The sequence below is a fragment of the Trichomycterus rosablanca genome, chromosome 4 (genome assembly GCF_030014385.1).
Source record: "Trichomycterus rosablanca isolate fTriRos1 chromosome 4, fTriRos1.hap1, whole genome shotgun sequence".
Classification (NCBI taxonomy): Eukaryota; Metazoa; Chordata; class Actinopteri; order Siluriformes; family Trichomycteridae; genus Trichomycterus; species Trichomycterus rosablanca.
In genome coordinates, this window is record NC_085991.1 from 41,943,627 (window position 1) to 41,964,769 (window position 21,143).

Sequence of the window (21,143 nt, forward strand, 5' to 3'; positions counted from 1 at the left end):
TCAAAGTTTTAAGTGAAAAATGGTCCTAATGCTTTGAAATACTGTGTCAAAGTTCAAAGAGACACAAGCATAATGTGTTTCTGAAATCTGTTTTCATTATTTAAATGTGCTATGCTATATACTTTAATGTAAAGGCTTTCTACTAGATTTTTAAACTTGACTGCAGGGATTTATTTATATTTAGGCATAATACATTTACATTTTCGGCATTTAGCAGACGCTCTTATCCAGACGACTTACAGAAATGCTTCCATAGTAAACATTACATTACTCTAGTCCAAGAACACAAATCTGCTGAAAATTTTGTTAGAACCAAAGTGGTTTTTATTTATTTATTTATCTTTCTTTTTAAAGAAATGAATGAGTAGCTGCTCAGGTGGTGCAGCGGTAAAGTATGCTAGCTCACCAGAGTTGGGGTTTCGAATACATAGTATGGAATCTCAGCTCTGCCTTTCCGACTGGGCTGAGCGTCAGCATGAACAACGATTGGCTGTTGTTCAGGGTTAGAGGGTAAGAAAGTCGGATCATAGGTCCTCATAACTGGTGCGACTGCAGCCCCTGCTGACTGACTGATGGCACCTACACAGGGCTGAGGAATAATGCTGATGGGGTTGTGTCCCTCTGTACACAGTGCCCATCAAGTGTATGAACTCGGCTCGTGCAGGTGAAAAATGCAGTCTGTACTGACTGTACGTGCCGGAGGGGGCGCATGTCAGTTGAGAGGCGTCCTCAGTCAGCGGTGAAGGGTTGAATCAGTATAGAGGACGCAATCAGGGTAATTGGACACAACTAGACTGGGGGATAAATATTGGGGGAATAAAGAGGGGGAAAATATTTTTAAAAAAACAACAACAGTTCAAGAACACAAATCTGCAGAAAATTCTGTTAGAACCAAAGTGGTTTTTTTTGTTTTGTTTTTTTAAAGAAATGAATAAGAGTGTTAGTAAGTACATGTCAGCTTAAGTGCTTAGTAAAGAGGTGATGAAGGTTTTTAATCGTTTTTTAAAGACAGCAAAAGACTCAGATGTTCAGACAGACAGGGGAAGTTTGTTCCACCACTTGGGTGCCAGAACAGAGAAGAGCCTTGATGCTTGTCTTCCTTGAGTCCTGGGTGGAGGATCAAGTCGAGTGAGACTAGTGGCTCGGAGGTTGCGCGTACCGGTACAGAGCGGGGTTTGATTAGACCACGAAGGTAGCTTGTGGCTGGTCCGTTTTTGGCTTTATAGGCGAGCATCAGTGTTTTAAACTGAATGCGTGCAGCTACAGGAAGCCAGTGAAGAGAACGCAGTGTGGCAGTGTTTAGGTTGGTTAAAAACCAGGCGAGCAGCTGCATTTTGAATGAGCTGCAAGGGTTTAGTAGTAGACATGGGAGAACCTGCCAGGAGGGAGTTGCAGTAGTCCAACCATGAGATTACAAGTGACTGGACCAGAATCTGAGTAGCTTCCATGGAGAGAAATGGTCGAATCTTCCTGATGTTGTAGAGGAGGAACCGACACGATCTTGTTATGTTGGCTACAGTGAGTGCTGATATATTAAAATCTTTTCTTGCAGTGGACATTCCAATGAATCCCATATGTGTTAGATGTGTTAGGGTTGAGGTCAAGAAAGTTTGAGATAAGACTCAGCAAACAGTTTGCTCACTGCATAGGACAGGGAGGGACACTCCCCCCCCCCCCCCCCCCTCTCACACACCAAAGGATATGGGTGATAACAGATAACGGATTTATATTCCCTACATAGTGCACTAGATTGTATATTCGATCACAGATTTATGTTCCCTACTTAGTGCACTAGAGAGCGAATTAGACAATTGATTTATGTTCCCTACACAGTGCGCTAGATTGTATATCAGATAACGGATTTATGTTCCCTACATAGTGCACTAGATCGTGTATTAGATATGAATTTATGTTCTCCACTTAGTGCACTAGACAGTATATTAGACAACTAATTTATGTTCCCTACACAGTGCACTAGATTGAGATTTTATCTGACTTGCGGGCATCAGGGAGCCACTATGTATATGCGGGAAACTCCCGGAACTTCCGGGAGACTTGGGATGTCTGGTTTAGCCACATAAAATAAATCCATAAATGTTCTGAAAACCAGCTTTTGTGCTGGTGTTTCATCTCGAGTTTAGAACTTAGTAGTGATATTTTGAGCTCCATAACAACAGCTTTGACATTTACTGGGACATTTCTGGTAGAGCGGAGTTAAACCCCTCGCTCGGCCATCTAACAGACTTAATGCTATGAAAACAGCCCGTCTGATGACGGTATTCTTTCAAGGGAAAGTGGTGAGAGTACGTCGTCAGGGGACGTGTTATCATCAGTCCTAAAATGCCGCATCAGACATACCAGCTGGCGCAGACAGACAGTTTAGCACTCCGCGGTTGCTTAAACATCAGCCATGTGATGTGGAAAGTTGGCACCAAGTTCCCGGTCCCCTCAGAAACTCTGAGAATCTGAAAACTCTGCTTCTGCTAACATTGACACAGTGGAAATGAACTAGCTCACTTCTGTTTGCTGTAGGATATTAAGCATCGACTTTACAGATCGATTCTAATAGTTGCGTAATGTAAACGATCTGCTGCTTGCTCGCTTTTACAATCCTGTTTTGTAGCCTTTTCATTTTGTCAATTCTCACTTATTGGCTGGCGCTCACAGGGAAAAAGTGCAGGGAAAGACGTCAGAAATGATTATGAAAGGTAAATACGACGTGCAACAAGATATGATGATGATAACATGAAGATGGCTCAGAAAGCGTCGTTCTATAGTCAAAACCCTAAAGATGAGCAAAATAAACAAAAAAATGAAACTGGAGAATATAGAGCATTGAATTTCAGTATAGAATCTCTTTATATCCTCTCGTGGACTCTTCGTCTCACTTAGGTTCTCAATAGAGTTCAGATTTCTATACCTATAGAGTTTTTTTTTTTTTTGCTTCAAAACCTTATATTTCATTTGCTTTGAACACATGTACTACTAGTACCTACCATCAGCTCAATATTTAGTATATCTCTGACTGACATGCCGCGTTTGGTTGACCTAAAAATGTGTCGAGGTCAATATTTTAAGTCAATGCATCTTTTTTAAAACTATGATAATAAATGATCCTTTATAATTTCTACATTTCCATTCATACAACCGTTCATATGATTCCCCTCAGCACTACTTGCTGCGTGCATGACCGAAGTCGTATTTGGTCCAGTCACTGGTAAAAAATGCCGTCTGCAGCAGAGTCAGAGGCCGATTGTAGAGGGCTTTTAGCGGAAAAACTAAACGTTTTCCAAGACCCAAATCATCAAAAGTTTGGGAATACTTAAAACTGGCACAAAACAAAAAGGTGGTTTGTACACTGTGCAAAGCTTTGATGGTACCACAGCAGCACTAGTGCGATGTTGCACGTCTATATTGTTTCATTAGGCTTCTTAATCACAGAGATCTTGGAATACCGTATTCCTTAGCGAGTTCAGTAAGGGTGCATGAGATGCAGCAAAACTTTGACTTCTATATTGTTTCATTAAGCTTCTTAATCATGGAGATCTTGGAATACCATATTTCTGAGCAAGTTCAGTTAGACCTCCACACACTTTGCTGCATTGAGCTCACAAAACAAAAAGCTTCTCGTGTGAAACACTTACCACTGTTTACATCACTTAGAATTTGAAGTAAGTTTTGAGTGAATGTGTAGGTTAGAATCTGGGCTCATTCTGATTTTACTGTACATTGGACTTAATGAGACGTGCTCACCTCTAATTATTTTATTTCTGCTATAAGTTTAATATTATAGCAAATATTTGGAGGAAAATGAATCGTTTAGATGAATCGACTAATCTGTAAAATAGTCTATAGATGAATCGATTAAAAAATAGTCGTTAGTGGCAGCCCTACAGTTGATACAAAATAGCATGTTTTGGGGGGTGGCCTTAATGTGTTGGCTTATCTGTCCATAAAACACAGTGGCAGTCAAGGGTATTACTAATGTCTAGCAATTCCAGTTGCTTAAGCTTGTTAATGGACTTTAAATTTGTCCCAGAGAGTCCTTCTTTAAACTAATTAAAGCTTTTATGGACAGCACAAGGATTGATTTCCCAAGTAATCTGAATGAATGAGCTCTAACAACTGAATCAGCTAGCTTACGTGCTAACATCACTACATTAGAACAGCATAAGGTCTCAAGGTGCCAGCACATTGGACAGTGGTAGCCTAGTGGGTAGAGCTTTGGGCTATCAACCGGAAGATTGGTGGTTCAAATCCAGGCTCTGTTATGCAGCCACTGTTGTGTCCTTGAGCAAGGCCCTTAACCCTGTCTGCTCCAGGGGCGCGGTACGATGGCTGACCCTGCGCTCTGACCCCAGCTTCCAAACAAGCTGGGATATGTGGAAAAAGAATTTCATTGTACTGTACACCTGTATATACTGTATGTATAAATGACAAAGTATATCTTCTATCTTCTTCTTCACAGTATAAGTAAACATTATTTGTAGCAAAGTGCTAACCAATTCCTTTTTAAGAAAAGGAATTTTTTTTGGTGGATGTGCATGGTGGGTTTTTTTGTAACCTGGAAGGTCGCACTTTGCCACTATTTCAGTTTTAGTTCTTCTGAACCGTCGTCAGTTATACAATATCTGTTTTTGTAGTTTTATTAACTTTTGACTTGTTATCCTTGGATTTGAAGTGAATAGAAAGTTCTGGAAGCTCCACAACTTACCCTTCTTATATTTTATCTAGTTATATGACCAGTGGTTGCTCAGTGTTTAAGGTACTGGACTAGTAATCAGAGGGTTGCCAGTTGAAGCCCACCACTTTTGGGCTCAAGTTGCCATTGTTGGTGTCCTGATCAAGCCCAAAACCCTCACTTGTGACAGGAGTAGTGTGTAGCCCACTGAGGCAACATGGATGAACTTAATATGATCCACTGTCATTAAATCTTTGAGTCATTGGCTGTCCAACAATCGCTTGGCAGGTACTTGTTGGCGGCTGCCTGTAAGCAACCTTTGCTGTTTCAGACATACTTCAATCCAATCGTTTGGGTTGTTTCTGTGTGGAACGTCCTCCACGTGTCTGTGTGGGTTTCCTCTGGGAGCTCCGGTTTCCTCCCACAGTCCAAAGACATGCAAGTAAGGTGAATTGTCCATGATACTAAATTGTCCATGACTGTGTTTGACTCTGTTAAACCTTCTGTGATGAATGTAGCCAAAGTCTGTAAAACATGCCTTTAAAATCCTAATAAATAAAGTTATATGGGCAGTGGTGGCTTGGTGTTTAAGGTACTGGACTAGTAATTAGAGGGTTGCCAGTTCAAGCCCACCACTTTTGGGCTTAAGTTGCCATTAATTGTCTTAACCCTCACTTGTTTAAATGACTGGGTAAAAGCTTCTGCTGCATTGTGCCGAGTGTAAAGTTTGGTGGAGGGGGGATTATGGTGTGGGGTTGTTTTTCAGGAGTTGGGCTCGGCCCCTTAGTTCCAGTGAAAGGAACTCTTAATGCTTCAGCATACCAAGAGATTTTGTACAATTTCATGCTCCTAACTTTGTGGGAACAGTTTGGGGATGGCCCCTTCCTGTTCCAACATGACTGCGCACCAGTGCACAAAGCAAGGTCCATAAAGACATGTCCTGACCTCAACCCGACAGAACACCTTTGGGATGAATTAGAGCGGAGACTGCGAGCCAGGCCTTCTTGTCCAACATCAGTGTCTGACCTCACAAATGCGCTTCTGAAAGAATGGTCAAAAATTCCCATAAACACACTCCTTAACCTTGTGGAAAGCCCTCCCAGAAGAGTTGAAACTGTTATAGCTGCAAAGGGTGGGCCAACATCATATTGAACCCTATGGATTTTAAATGGGATGTCACTCAAGTTCATATGCGTGTAAAGGCAGACGAGCGAATACTTTTGGTAATATAGTGTGTAGCATTGACATGCACGTTTTGGATGTGAACTTATCGTTTTGGCTCATTGTGCACAACAACTGATGAGTCAGCACAGTTAATGTATAGCATATGTTAAAAAATGTTTAAACCTGCTTTAATCAGACTGTCTCTCTCTCTGTAGGCTCCCAGCAGTTTGTTGGAGGCTCTGGAGCAACATCTGGCCTCTCTGGAGGGCAAGAAGACTAAAGAGTTTTCTGCAGACAGCAGGTACATCACTTTATTTCGACTCAGCGGTAAACTTAACGTGGGGCTTTACTTGTACTTCAGGCCACCATGGGCATCAATGGCAAAATGCCAACAAATAAGCACAAACAGTCCAGCATGTCCAGCAAGGTTCTTTTGCTTTTAACCCTTGGAACTGTAGATGCACCCTAGAGGCTGACTGACTGACTTACAGTGACCTAACCTATAAATGCAGCCTTATCACACAGCACACACACTATATAGTGTGTGGACACCCCTCTTAATTAATAGGTTCATGTGTTCAGCCACACATATGCATAAATCCTATTATATAAAATAAATTATAAGTTTATTGCTATATGGAAATGGTTTAGGGAATCCCCTTTCCTGTTTCAGGATGACTATGGCTTTTTGCGCAAAGCATTGTCCATAAAGACATGGTTTGACAAAGAACACCAATGTCCTGAATAGAACCCTGACCTCAACCCTACTGAACACCTTTGAATTGAATTAAAAAATCAGTTGCAAACCAGGACTTCCCACAGAAGTTATCTGTGCAGTCAGCCATAGACACAGACATGGCTGGCTGTGTCTGAGGGGTGGATAGTCAAGCTATTTGGAATTTTACTAGTCAGTGTATTCTCAGTGTGGAGATAAAAAGGGGTTGCAGTGGGAAGAGCACCCGGTGTAAAAACTGTGCCATATCAGGTACGCAGACCAGAACGATCCCCGTGATGACCCCTAAAATATGGGAGCAGCCAAAAGAAAAATAAATATACACCGATCAGCCATAACATTAAAACCACCTCCTTTTTTCTACACTCACTGTCAATTTTATCAGCTCCAGTCAGTAATTGTAGAACTACAAAGTGCTCCTATATAGTAAGTGGAGCTGATAAAATGGACTGAGTGTAGAAACGACATTACTTGAGCATCAGGAACCTGTATCTTGAGAAAATCTACCAAAGCACCGCACAATTCCCAGACGGTCTCCAATCTAAGAGCTCAACCTTAATTAGTTCTTGGGATCAGACAAAATCAGGCCTTATCATCGTGGTGTGGCCGTAAGCACTGGTCTCAATGCTTCACTAGTCTAAGTAACAACAGGTTATCAGAAACAGAATGGACCTGGCTGCAGGATGGGCGGAGTTCAATCTGCTTCTGTGGTTCTGTGAAGTCAGACCCTCCCGCACCTCTATATCATCAATCAGAATAAATCACTACCTTTGTCTAGACTCAATGTTCATTTTAATCTTGTCCTTGTGTGTGGGTGTGTGTGTGTGTGTGTGCAGAGCCAACACTCTGTCCAGCGCTGTGTCCTCCCTATCAAACACAGGCATGTCCTTCACCCGGGTGGACGAGAAGGAGAAGCAGCAGGCCCTGGAGGAGGAACAGGCCCGACTGCAGGCGCTTAAGGTGAGCTACAGATGTCATTAGTTGTGCAGTAGCCGACCACTTTCATATGGAGATCTGTATCACACACAGAGAGTCACGCACTGATCTCCATTACCCCTGGTCTCTGTGCAGACACCATCGATCAGCCAGCAGAGGTCGTAATTGAAGCAGTTATTGAGCAAGTTATTGTCTGTATAGGTGCCAGCCTGGTGGTAGCAAAGCTGAGATTCGAACTCGCAAGTTCAAGCTGTCAGTACTGGTGTGCTAGCCTGTTTTACTGCTTCGCCACCCGAGCATTCGTTATCTTAATCCCAATTGCTTTCTAATAACAAAATACATTTAAACAGGGAATTTTCCATGTTACAAGCAACAATAATACACATGTTATATAGGACAATGATCAAACATGGGGTGGATATGTGCTCTGCATTGCATCAATGCAAAATCCATACCCCCCTTTTGTTGTTTATTTTGCTATATTTGCCTGTGCCTTATTTGTTTTATTTTGGCTTAAAATGAGACCTATATCATTTGCTTCCTAAAGTATCCTAAAATTTCATATTCCCATAATAAAAGATGTAAAAACAAAGAAACCCAAACAGATGAATAATCTGAGGTGCCCGGATGCTAGGCTGCTGATAGAATGCATATATTCCGAACCTGGATGTCAGAGGTTTTATTGACTGGCCAGGCTCTACTGGAAGATGGGATGCCCAAAGCCCTGCGATGGATTCAAACTTGTCCAGGGTATTCCAACCACGACCCACTGCATCTTAGACCAGGATAAAGTGATTGATGTAAATGAAATGGGTTTCAGTAATAAAACCAAGAACAGGTCTTGTGTTCTAGAAACCAAAACACAAAGAAAACGATTATTTTGAATCATCATGTGTAGGGATGTAACGATGCACCACAAAACAGTTAAAAATCGGTGCACATGTGCCACGATTTGAATTGGTTAATTATTTAAGATGAATTGATATTCACTTTAAACAGCAGAGGGCACTGGGACCTGGTTGACGGCACTTCACAAAGTTGCCAGGTAGGGGATTTCCATCCAAATTTATTTTGCAATTTCATTTTTTTTACACAATAAGCATTATTTGGCATAGTTTGTACCTACCTCAAAAATAAAAAGGTATTCATTATTTAGATAAATAAAAGATAATCACAAATCCAGTATTTTTTAAGAGAAATAATAAAAGAAAACTTTGTCATAATTTGTCTTCAATTTCATTTTGTTTAAAAAAAATCTGGAAAAAATCGTGTCGTGAACCCAGTATTGTGAATCGTATCGCATCGTAGGTAGAGAGTATCGTTACATCCCTGATCATCTGTATAAACTGATATTAGTCGTTATCGAAACAGACTTTTAGGACAGAATCATGCTTCAAAGTGTCAGTGTCCTTCTAGTGACCTTATAAGAACTTAATAGCATGTCAGATATAGCGTTTTCTGGAGAAGGTCCAGAATCAGGAGTAGACAAACCGAGCGAGTTTCTTCACGTTGACTTTTCAGCGGTGGCATTTACTTTTCGCTGTTGACAGTTACAAGATGCATGAGTTTCTCCGATCCACGCCGAAAGAACCTGGCAGTGTTTCAGCGCACTCATAAAGATTGATTCTCGCCGTGCGCCCGAACAGCATGATTAATTCTCAGTGCAGACAGCCTAACCTTGATTTCAGGGAGCTATCTCTAATACGGGATTTTTCTCTTTATGCTGCTGCTTCCTCTTGTGCTTTGCCTCATTTTTCACAACAACGCTGGCCTGTCAACAGTACACAAACACATGAAGTGCATTCTGATTTCAGCTCTCAAGCACTTTCACTGCTGGATGTTTGGTAAAGGGATACGGGTTAGTTTGGTGTGTATGAAAGGGTTTTTTTACTCACATTATGTGTGTTCTGTAGTACAGAGATTCGGTTCGCTTGAAAACAAAGATTGGATGTTTGCTGGAAGTAAAATCACTGGTCAGTGACATGAGCCCAGGCATATGGTAATGTGTCAAAGTTACATTCTGTTTAAAATATTACAACATAATCTCTGTTGTTGAGACAGCTTTGTGACTAAGTGGGTAGCACTGTCACCTCACAGCAAGAAGGTCCTGGGTTCGATCCCCAGGTGGGGTGGTCCAGGTCCTTTCTGTGTGGAGTTAGCATGTTCTCCTTGTGTCTGTGTGGGTTTACTCCGGGTGCTCCGGTTTTCTCCCACAGTCCAAAGACATGCAAGTGAGGTGAATTGGAGACACTAAATTGTCCATGACTGTGTTTGATATAAACTTGTGAACTGATGAATCTTGTGTAATGAGTAACTACCGTTCCTGTCATGAATGTAACCAAAGTGTAAAACATGACGTTAAAATCCTAATAAACAAACAAACTTTGTAGCAAATAAACATACAGAGGAACCTCGATTTAACGGACCTCTATTTCACAGGTTTAGATATAACGGACAAAATCTGGAAAACCAAATGCTGATTGTTTAAAGTTCCCATGGTGGTGTGTTAGTGTGTGTTGTGCTGGTATGAGTGGATCAAACACAGCAGCACTGCTAGAGTTTTTAAATACCGTGTCCACTCACTGTCCACTCTATTAGACACTCCTACCTAGTTGGTCCACCTTGTAGATGTAAAGTCAGAGACGATCACTCATCTATTGCTGCTGTTTGAGTTGGTCATCTTTTAAACCTTCATCAGTGGTCACAGGACGCTTCCCACGGGGCGCTGTTGGCTGGATATTTTTGGTTGGTGGACAATTCTCAGTCCAGCAGTGACAGTGAGGTGTTTAAAAACTGCAGCAGCGCTGCTGTGTCTTATCCACTCATACCAGCACAACACACACTAACACCACCACCATGTCAGTGTCACTGCAGTGCTGAGAATGACCCACCACCTAAATAATACCTGCTCTGTGGTGGTTCTGGGTGAGTCCTGACCATTGAAGAACAGCATGAAAGGAACTAACAAAGCATGCAGAGAAACAGATGGACTACAGGGAACAAGGAGGTGGTTTTAATGTTATTGCTGATTGGTGTACATTACCGTTCACCATGCTGGATCTGGTTCACATACCAGAATTGGCACTTTTTTTTTTTTTATTCTGGATCTGGTTCACATTTTTTTTTTTTATGCTGGATGCCCTTCTTGACACAACCCTATTACTTTTATCCGAGCTTGGGACCTGCAGTGAGGGACCTGTTGAAATTCTTGTCATAGGGGATGATCTCCAATGTGCACATGCAATAGATAGAGATCCTTAATAGAGCATTAAACAAAAACAAGAAGCTGAAATATTTTTACTAAATAAAAATCTTAATTTCAGTAAACAGGGGTAACGTGTGGAGACAGACAGGCTTCATTTTCCAATATGTCAGGGAGAGAATAGCTGCAGATGGTAATTACTGTTTATATGTATGCTGCTGTCTGTAGTCACCACATCCTATAATAACGGTGGTGATTCATAAGCTTGACTGATGTGGGAATCTTGTACAGAGATAATTATAGTGTCTCTCTCCCAAATCTGCTTGCTGTAGTGTTGAATTCTGACCCAGAGATCACAGGTTTAATTAAACCTATCTTTTGACTGAGCTTAAATAACTGATCTCAGATCAGGCCACTTGTTTAAAGTACAGTTGAGAAACACTAATGAGTAAAGTGGTGAGCATACACTGGTACACTAGTCTAATACCTGGTGGGTCCCCTATGGGAGCGTAGGACTGTAGAAATATGTCTGGACATGGACTCCACAAGCTTGTGGAGATATTCTGTTGGTAATGAACATCGTACTTCATGCAGAATGATTAACAATTCTGTTATATTCCGAGGTGTAGGATTTGTGGGTTCCACAGTGTGTTGCATGGCATTCCAGATGTGTTGAGATCTGGTGACTTAGGTGGGAATGGCAAAACCCCAAACTCAGATGAGTGTTCCTCTAACCATAATTTGGCATCTCTAACCTATCAGAATGAATGCAGGACATGAATGGGAGGCACACATAGCATTCACATTTCAGAGGAGTTTGTAGACAAATTGGGAGTTCCATGGAATGCCAGCTAAACAAACCCCACACCATTATGGAGCCACCACCAGCCTCTACAGTCCCCTGTTGTACCAGTTTTTCTGGCACTTCAGTGTACAGGATACAAACTTTTGTAATATGGCGGTATTTGATTCACTCCACCCTTAACCATTGATTGTGTGCAGTGTGTTCTCTTACAATTGTAAGTTGCTCTGGATATAAACGCCTGCCTAAAATGTAAATGACTCCATATACATTTTGCCAGTATCCAGGGTTTGAACCCCCAGGTGTGCTATCGACTGGTTGGGCGTCTACATACAGACATGATTAGCTATGTCCAAGCCCTGCAATGCGTTTGCGTGCTGTCCATGGCATCTTGCTGCATCGTGGCCAGTGATTCTGGAAAACCCCACCTCATGCACATATTTATTTATTTATTTATTTATTTATTTTATTATACTTTTTTGTCCCATTTTCTCCAAATTCAGTGCAGTCAACCTGTCCTCCGTTGCTGGGGATCCCCAACCCTCCGGAGTTGAGGTGGGTATATTGCTGCTCACGCCTCCTCCGACCCCTCCCTACAGGCACTGCCAATTATGCCCGCTAGATGGCACCCAGCCGACCGGTGGCAACGCCGAGTTTCGAACCCAGGAGTTCAGAATCTCCACGCTGGTGCACTAGTGGAATATCCCGCAGTGCCACCTGGGCGCCATGCACATATTTATTGATAAGAGTTTTGCTTATTTATTTAAACAATGTTGCCAGATTCCCAATGAAGTGGATTTGTTTAATCGCAATTTTGTTTTGGCTTCTACAGAAGGTTAGCCATTTTTGGTGATTGGGAGGTGCATGTGTCAGTGTGCTTTCACTGCTGGTCCCAAGCCTGGATAAAATAAGGAGGGTTGCGTCAGGAAGTGCATCCAGAGTTAAAACTGTGCCAAATCAGGTGTACAGACCAAAATGATCCACTGTGGCGACCCCTAAATACAGGAGCAGCTGAATTTGTGGCATTTAGCAGATGCTTTTATCCAGAATGAATTACAGTTATGATTGAATACAATTCAAACAATTGAGGATCAAAGGTGGCAAAATGGCTACTGTGGGGCTTGAACCAGCAACCTTTTGATTACTATTACAGTAGCTTAACCACTAAGCCACCACTGTGAAAAATCGCACTTCAGGTACAATATAAGGTCCTAAGCATTTAATTTACCAGGAAGGAGGGGCTGCAGACACCCTGGTGCAGCATTGGTCCTTTGGGAAAAGTGTGTTCACACACACACACACACACACACACACACACACACACACACACACACAGACACAGGTGGAGCTGTGCACATACACACATTTGTTTACTCCAGATGTCCTCATCCTGTCAATGATTAGCCCCAGGCAGTAAGAGCAGGGTAAGGTTAGCCAAGCAGCTTTGTTTCTGTCTGGAGGCTTTGTCATCCCGTATAACACACACACACACACACACACACACACACACACACCTATGAAACCCAGTGCTCTGGAATCTACTTTTGTAGTGTGATGCCTGGACCTGAATTAATGTTCAGAGGGGACACAAAGGCTGAAATCCCAGATAAAAAAATTGGAGAACTGCGTCAGAAAGGGCATCCAGATCCCCTGTGGTGACCCCTAAATCATGGAAAAGCCATAACATTAAAACCACCTCCATGTTTCTACACTCACCGTCTATTTTATCAGCTCCACTTACCATATAGAAGCACTTTGTAGTTCTACAATTACTGACTGTAGTACATCTATTTCTCTACATACTTTTTAGTCTGCTTGTAGCCTGTTCTTCAGTGGTCAGGTCCACCACAGGACCACCACAAAGCAGGTATTCTATTGTAATTCTTTTGCTATGTGCACCAGTTCCACACTGACTGAGAAGAGCTACAGTTCCCCACTTGCAGTTGCTGGCTGCTTCTGTTCATCTGCCAGCAGTGGATTCTTACAGAGAGAATGCCTCCTTCGACCAGACAGCAGAGGTTGCATTAATGCAGCGGCACTGACTATAAAACCTGCTGCCTGCACTCTCAGACCTACCCAATAGTGACTGTTAGATGCCCGGCCAGGTCTATATCAGACCGCTGCACCACCCATACGCCCAAAGGTTTCTTTAATGTACAGTTTTTGTCTGGATTCACACTGCAGATAAAACTGGCCTGAATCTGATCTTCCTCATTTGTGACCCATATTGCAAATTAGGCATAGAAACTTTCAATTCTGGTCTAAGCTGCTTTCACAGATTTGATATGTTTCTGATTTTTTTAAGTTTGACCAAACAGCCAACTGAACTTATTTGTCATATAATCACAACTAAAATATAATAAAACAGCTTTGGATTGTAACACAAGGTTTACAAGTCACAAAATACGAGTCCAAGTCAAGTCACGAGTCTTTTTGTTATTTCCGTAACAAGAAGGTACCAGTTAAAAGCTTAAACTGATTAAACTTTTCATTGCAAAACAAAAGCGCACAATAAATCACGGCACAGCGCCCAAAATCCAAAACACAGCAAAAAAAATCATAACCACTGCTTACCTTAGCTTATGTTCTTCCAGATGCTATTAAATTTATAACTGTGTGTCCCATTAGGAATATAATCCATTATTTTGTAAATGTTCTTAGAATTAAAAACCTCCAAACTTTTCCTGGTTGTGAAGTCAAACACGAACTCGGTAGAAAACCAATCAGGCGTTTCATTGACACATCATCTGTGTGACGCAAACTGAATAAATGCAAATAACAGCATTTCTTACTAAAAATTAACATCAGAAGGTCTGATTGGTTCAGAAAGCGTTTTTTTCCACCATTAGCGCCAATTCTGTAGGAGTGTTCCATTCAGTCCATCCAGTTGTGCACTACGTAGGGTATTCCACCATTTTAAGTAAGATTCCAATCCAAAGGTAACGAAAATGTTCAAATGAAGTGAACTTCAAACTGTGTAGGGAGTAGGGAGCAACGCTTCATCACTACGCTGGAAACTGGCTGTAACATTTACCCATTGCGTGTGTTATTAGAGAGCAGAATGTTTATAATAAAAATATTATAAACATTCTGCTTTATTATGTTTATAATAATAATAATATATATATATACTTCCAGAGGACTTTTTTTGTTCTTGAGAGCAGAGGCTTCCTTCTAGCAACTCTCCCATGAATGCCACGTCTATTGATTTTTTCGCCTGATCGTAGACGCATGTACATTTATCCCGGATGCTGTCAGAGAGGTCTGCAACTCTCTGGAGGTGATGTGTGGGTTGGCCTTTACCTGAATTATTATTTTTCTGGTGCTTCTTGGTGGAAGTTTTAATGGCCGTCCACTTCTGGGCAGAGTTGCGGTGATGCTGAGTCCCCTCCATTTGTAAATGATTTGTCCTACAGTGGATGGATGGAGCTGGAATCTTTTGGAGATGGTCTTGTAGCTTTCCCCAGACTGATGGGCTGTCACCACCTTCTTCCCGATGTCCTCGGTTGTCTCCTTTCCTCTCGGCATTGTTGATCTGTGTGCTTTACGCCTTGGCACAACAGTGGTATAGTTGGTTTCCTCTCCCTTTTAATCAGTGCGTCTCAAAACTTTTCCCAAGGATGTCTCATTTGATTGGTCTGCTTAATTGATTACTTGAGCACCCACATGTGTTTCACTTTAGTCTTTTACCTAATTGACTTTAACAGTGCAGCTGTGGTTCATTTACTTTTGCACATGCTATGTTTCATGTAGTCTGCTGGCAACTCACACATTTCCCTCAAAACAAGTAAATGGAATTGATGAACATAAACCTGACATTTCATATATAAAAACTGGTGATGATGAAATAAGAAAATCATGGTAGGTAAAACAACAGAAAATTCTAAACTACTCAAGGAGTTCACAAACTTTCAAGCAGCACTGTGTATATATATATATGTGTCAATACTCTTGTTGCGTATGAGTCATTTTTTTTACGAGTCATGAGTCGAGTCCGAGCCATTTGAAACGTGTCTGAGTCAAATCTGAAGTCGCTGTGTGTGCAACTTACTCGAGTCCCCATCTCTGGATTGTAATATGTGAATAATAGCTGTAGGTAACTGTCTAAAATTTTAAATATGTGATCTTTTTAAACTGTGCAGTCTGGTTTCCTCTTTACTGAAGTCTTTTACCACGATCCATCAGCACCACTGTCAGATAAATTAAAAGGCTCACAGCTTGTGCTATCTGAGAAGTATGAGGATGGCTGGTTAATTTCATTCATGTGTGTTTGTGTGTCTAGGACCTGCGTCTGAAGGAGATCAGCAATCAGAATTACTCCACCTCTCCTGTTACTCAGCATGCCATTAATGCCAACAATCACAGTGCAGCAATGGACCTGTTCTCCAACCATATCACCTCCATCACCCCTGCCATCAACAGGTCTGTAGTATATGTGGAAGATATGGTTGTAATGTGACAAGAACAAATGGTCTGAATACAGTATTATACTATTATACTTAAGATGCGATTCTCTGTGTGTACCTATTTACAGCATGCCAAACCTCACCAGTGACCTGTTTGACCTCCAGCCAGCCTTCATCCCTGCCATGCATAGCACTTCCTCCATACCTACAGCCGGCTGTGCCTGGGGAGGTACGTCTCTTCCTTTCTTACTATGGCTTTATTTATTTATTTTTGCAAGGTTTCTAAATGGTGATTCATAAAATAAGCAAATGTTACCCAATTCCCAAGTTTTTCCTGCAAAGTCACACCCCAAACACACAAGAGACAGAGAACCACATAGAGAGGGAGAGTTTATGTTAAGCATTAATTTAATTGTCAACTCTTAGAATCTGAGGTCATTCAAAACCTTTGACTGCCCATCACTGACCTCTTTCTCCTTTATAAGGTCTGTCAGTAAGCTTATTGCACAATTTTTACTATAAAGACCATATTCCAAGACCAAGGTAAATGCAACAATTTCCTCTTGTGTATACAATGTCAGAAACAGTCTAGACTAGTGTATGTAACTACTACCGGTTACTGCTGGTTTAGCAATCAGACAAAAACTACATATTTACATTTTGAAGGTCCACAAGTGAACATACACTATATTGCCAAAAGTATTCACTCACCCATCCAAATCAATTAATTCAGGTGTTCCAATCACTTCCATGGTCACAGGTGTATAAAACCAAGCACCTAGGCATGCAGACTGCTTCTACAAACATTAGTGAAAGAATGGGTCGCTCTCAGGAGCTCAGTGAATTACAGCGTGGTACCGTGATAGGATGCCATCTGTGCAACAAGTCCAGTCGTGAAATTTCCTCGCTACTAAATATTCCACAGTCAACCGTCAGTGGTGTTATAACAAAGTGGAAGCGATTGGGAACGACAGCAACTTAGCCATGAAGTGGTAGCCACGTACAATGACAAAGCGGGTTGGTCGATGCTGAGGCGCATAGTGCGCAGAGGCCCCAACAGAGTCAATCGTTACAGACCTCCAAACTTCATGTGGCCTTCAGATTAGCTCAAGAACAGTGTGTAGAGAGCTTCATGGAATGGGTTTCCATGGTCGAGCAGCTGCATCCAAGCCTTACATCACCGAGCACAATGCAAAGTGATGTAAAGCATGCTGCCACTGGACTCTAGAGCAGTGGAGACATGTTCTCTGGAGTGATGCCTCACGCTTCTCCGTCTGGCAAATCCGATGGATGAGTCTGGGTTTGGTGGTTGCCAGGAGAACGGTACTTGTCTGACTGCATTGTGCCAAGTGTAAAGTTTGGTGCGGAGGGGGGATTATGGTGTGGGGTTGTCTTTCAGGAGTTGGGCTCGGCCCATTAGTTCCAGTGAAAGGAACTCTTAATGCTTCAGCACACCAAGAGATTTTGGACAATTTAATGCTCCCAACTTTGTGGGAACAGTTCGGGGATGGCCCCTTCCTGTTCCAACATGACTGCACACCAGTGCACAAAGCAAGGTCCATGAAGACGTGGATGAGCGAGTCTGGTGTGGAAGAACTTGACTGGCCTGCACCCCGATAGAACACCTTTGGAATGAATTAGAGCAGAGACTGTGAGCCAGGCCTTATCATCCAATCAGTGTCTGACCTCACAAATGCGCTTCTGAAAGAATGAAAAAAAAATTCCCATAAACACACTCCTAAACCTTGTGGAAAGCCTTCCGAGAAGAGTTGAAGCTGTTATAGCTGCAAAGGGTAGGTCGACATCATATTAAACCCTATGGATTAAGATTAGGATGTCACTCAAGTTCATATGCATGTGAAGGCAGATGAGCGAATACTTTTGGCTATATAGTTTACATTTACTGTTACAAATAACAGAAATGTACAAAAAACCCACTAAAGCCTGATTGTTAAAGCAATTTTAATGAATTATTGGTAAACACACTTCCAAATTGCCTTCAAATTTGTTGGACCTCCTTGTTCTAATATTTTGGTAGTCTAACCTGCGTTCATCGTAGCAGCCAAAAAGTCGCTGTTGTTGCTTGTTATTTTTCTCCTGTGGGTGCACACGGAGCCACCACTGACCAAGAAAATGTCACTGACCAAGAAAATGTCACTGACCAAGAAAATGTCACAGGCCAAGATGTATGTAGTCTAAAAAATAATTTGTATACAGAATAATAGTCTTCGGCCATCTATTAGCCCAGCCTTTCTCAACCGGGGTGCCGCGGGGTGCCGTCTGGCTTCGTCAGGGGTGCCATCGAAAATATTCTGATAATGATGGGTCGTTCGCGAACGATCCGATTCTATTGAACGGCTCTTTAAAATAAACAAAAAGAACCGAGTCTCTCCTCTGGGAGCCGCTATATATGTTTTTATTTCTGCGCCGTTCAGACTGTAATCCACCCATTCCGCATCCATCAGTAGAGGGAATTAATCAGTCATAATAAGAGTTTATTGTCGAAATTCAAATCCGAGAGCGAGCGAGACACACACACACACACACACAGAGAGAGAGCGAGAGAGAGAGAGACACACACACACACAGAGAGAGAGAGAGACACACACACACAAACTGATCGTTATTACTACCTCATTACTGTAAATATTATAATTTTTATTGTTATTATTTTGCACAGTTTATTAATATTTTATTCTATTTTATATTTTTTTGCACATGTAACTGTTTTGTATATATTTGTTCTTTCTTACTGTTATTATTTATTATTTCTCTGTAACTTGCTTTGGCAATACGAATGTCTTTATTTGTCATGCCAATAAAGCTCCTTTTAAGTTTGAGTTGAGAGAGCCATAACCGAGCTACAGAGAGAACATGCAGAAAAGAAGCAGTGCTCTTAGTATAATGACAAATAATTATGAAATAAACTATAAACTTGTTTAATTATGTTAAATCTGATTCGTTCATGACGCGAACTGAGCTTTTCAAGCCTAACTTACATCAAGAACAAGTACAGGGAGCGACTGAGGGCTCTGGACCAGGGGCTCCGTGTCTGCCTCTCATCCATCCCTGCTAGAATAGGGCGATTGTGTGCATCATCCCAGGCTCAGGTTTTCCATTAAAAGTAAGTCACGTTTACCCCTCCCTCCCTCCCTAAATGACACCTTATGGTGTGTGTGCGCGTGTGTGTTAGCAGTCCGAGGGATGCAGAGTGTACGTTTTTTAATACATTTTAGACTGCGGTGACTTGAGATTTTGCATACTTTTAAAGGGTGCCGTGACTGAAAAAAGGTTGACAAACACTGTATTAGCCAACCGTCCAATAGCACCTGTTGAGATTTAAACCCAGGTCTCAGCAGTGGCGGGCTAACGTAATAGACAGAGGTGGAAAGAGTACTACTGTTAAACTTTTAAAATCACCCTTCCCTACTCTATACCTAGATTACAGCTTCTTTATTTTAGCACCAGTTTATTTTCCATCGCAAAATTCACTGCAGCAGTTTCCCAGACGATTTTTTTGCGTGTATTTTGCTCAGTAAGAGATGTTATTTAAAATGTAGCGAATTACAATTCTTAATACAAAACATACTCAAGTAAAAGTAAAATTACTGGTTGTAAAATCTACTTTAAAAAGTACAAGTACACAAAAAAACTACTTAATTACAGTAACGCGAGTAAACGTAATTCGTTACTTTCCACCTCTGGTAATAGACCACCAATGGATTTGTCCATACTCTGGATTTGTCCATAGCTAAAATTTGCATCTTAGCTGATTTGCCTAAAAGTGAAAAAGTGTTAATTCTGTAGCTTTGTCTGTAGGGTCAAGTCATAAAAATGATCTTTTTGTTAAAGTGTTTAAATTGTTTGATGATAAAAAATATAAAAATCTATTAAAAATCATTTATGCAGTATACAGTTGTCCCCAAAATCCAGTAGCAGCCTTTATTTTTAATTTTCAAGCATCTGCGTACATGAAGACCGGGAATAAAAGCCCATCAGTCGCTCTCTGGCAGGCCTGTGATTTGTGCAAATGTCAGCAGCTGGCAGATGAGTCTAAAGGCTTCTTTAATCAAGCAGAGGACCTGATTAGAGGCTCATATCGGGGGAGGGGGGGTTACTTTGACTAAGATTTGTGTGCGTTTTCATTTGGACTTTGTTTTCAGGTTTGGAGAGCGGTGCTGGTGCTCATATGTCTGCAATGAATGTAGATTTTGATGCTGTGTTTGGAGCTCAAGGAGCCAATAATGATGTGAAGCCAACAGCTGGTAAAATGTTTATTGAAGAAGCGTCTACTAAAGCATCTAACCCACCGCTGCTACTTAAACTAGCTGATTAACTCTTTAACCTTCTGTCCAGCTAACCTCTGTGCTCGGTCTGGCTTTTTTGGAGCTTGGTGGAATGTTTCCTCACATGGGTGTTTCTCTTCTAGCTCTTATTGTGAATGACTACATTATTTACTGTCAGATAGGTCTCGGAATGACACGGAATTCAAAATATCAGGTAAAGGGTTTCAGTGAAGCTCAACTTTACAACCCGCTATAGGCTGTCGGATTTAAAGCTCCTGCTGTGAACATGCAGGTGAATTTGTAATTTGTACTTGTCAAGTCGATCTGTCACTGGAGGTTAGACAGATGGGATATTAGATGCAGAGTTAGCATTTTTTAATGCATTTTTTCCCCATTTTCCACCCGATTTAGCACACTCAATTTGTCCTCACTGCTGAGGGATACCCGATTGCATCCGAGGAGAGCACGTACAGCCCTCCTCTTCTCGCCCCTGCATTCTGCGCAGGCGTCTCTTCCGCCAATCAGGGTCCTAACACAGTGTATGAAGAACTCACCCACTCACCCACACATATTCCGGCCCCCACCCTGCAGATACAATGGCCAATTAGTATCTGCTGCAGGCACTGCCAATTATGCCCGCCAGATGGCGCCCAGCCGACTGCTGACGATGCCGAGTTTCGAACCGAGGAGTTCAGAAACTCGGTGCTGGTGTGCCAGAGAAATATCCCGCTGCGCCACCTGGGCGCCTTTTTCTACCCATTTTTGCATTATGCTTTCTCTCCACTGGAGCTGACCCCCACCCCGATTGAGGAGAGCGAGACTGTCACACGCCCCTCCGACACGTGTGCAGTAGCCGACTGCATCTTTTCACCTGCACGAGGCGAGTTCATATGCCGATCAGCTTCTTCTTTTTTTTTTTTTTCCTTTTTCTCC

At 41.9% G+C, this 21,143-nt stretch overlaps 1 protein-coding gene across 2 annotated transcripts in view; it reads left to right on the forward strand.

Moving 5' to 3' along the window:
- Positions 1-21,143, forward strand: part of si:ch211-200p22.4 (phosphatidylinositol-binding clathrin assembly protein) — a 130,504-nt gene that overhangs the window by 86,039 nt on the left and 23,322 nt on the right. For both annotated transcript variants that reach the window (XM_062994322.1, XM_062994323.1), the window contains exons 9-13: positions 6,061-6,146; positions 7,415-7,538; positions 15,801-15,940; positions 16,053-16,153; positions 20,088-20,189. In XM_062994322.1, coding sequence (XP_062850392.1) covers positions 6,061-6,146; positions 7,415-7,538; positions 15,801-15,940; positions 16,053-16,153; positions 20,088-20,189 — 553 coding nt within the window. The remainder of the gene's footprint in view (positions 1-6,060; positions 6,147-7,414; positions 7,539-15,800; positions 15,941-16,052; positions 16,154-20,087; positions 20,190-21,143) is intronic.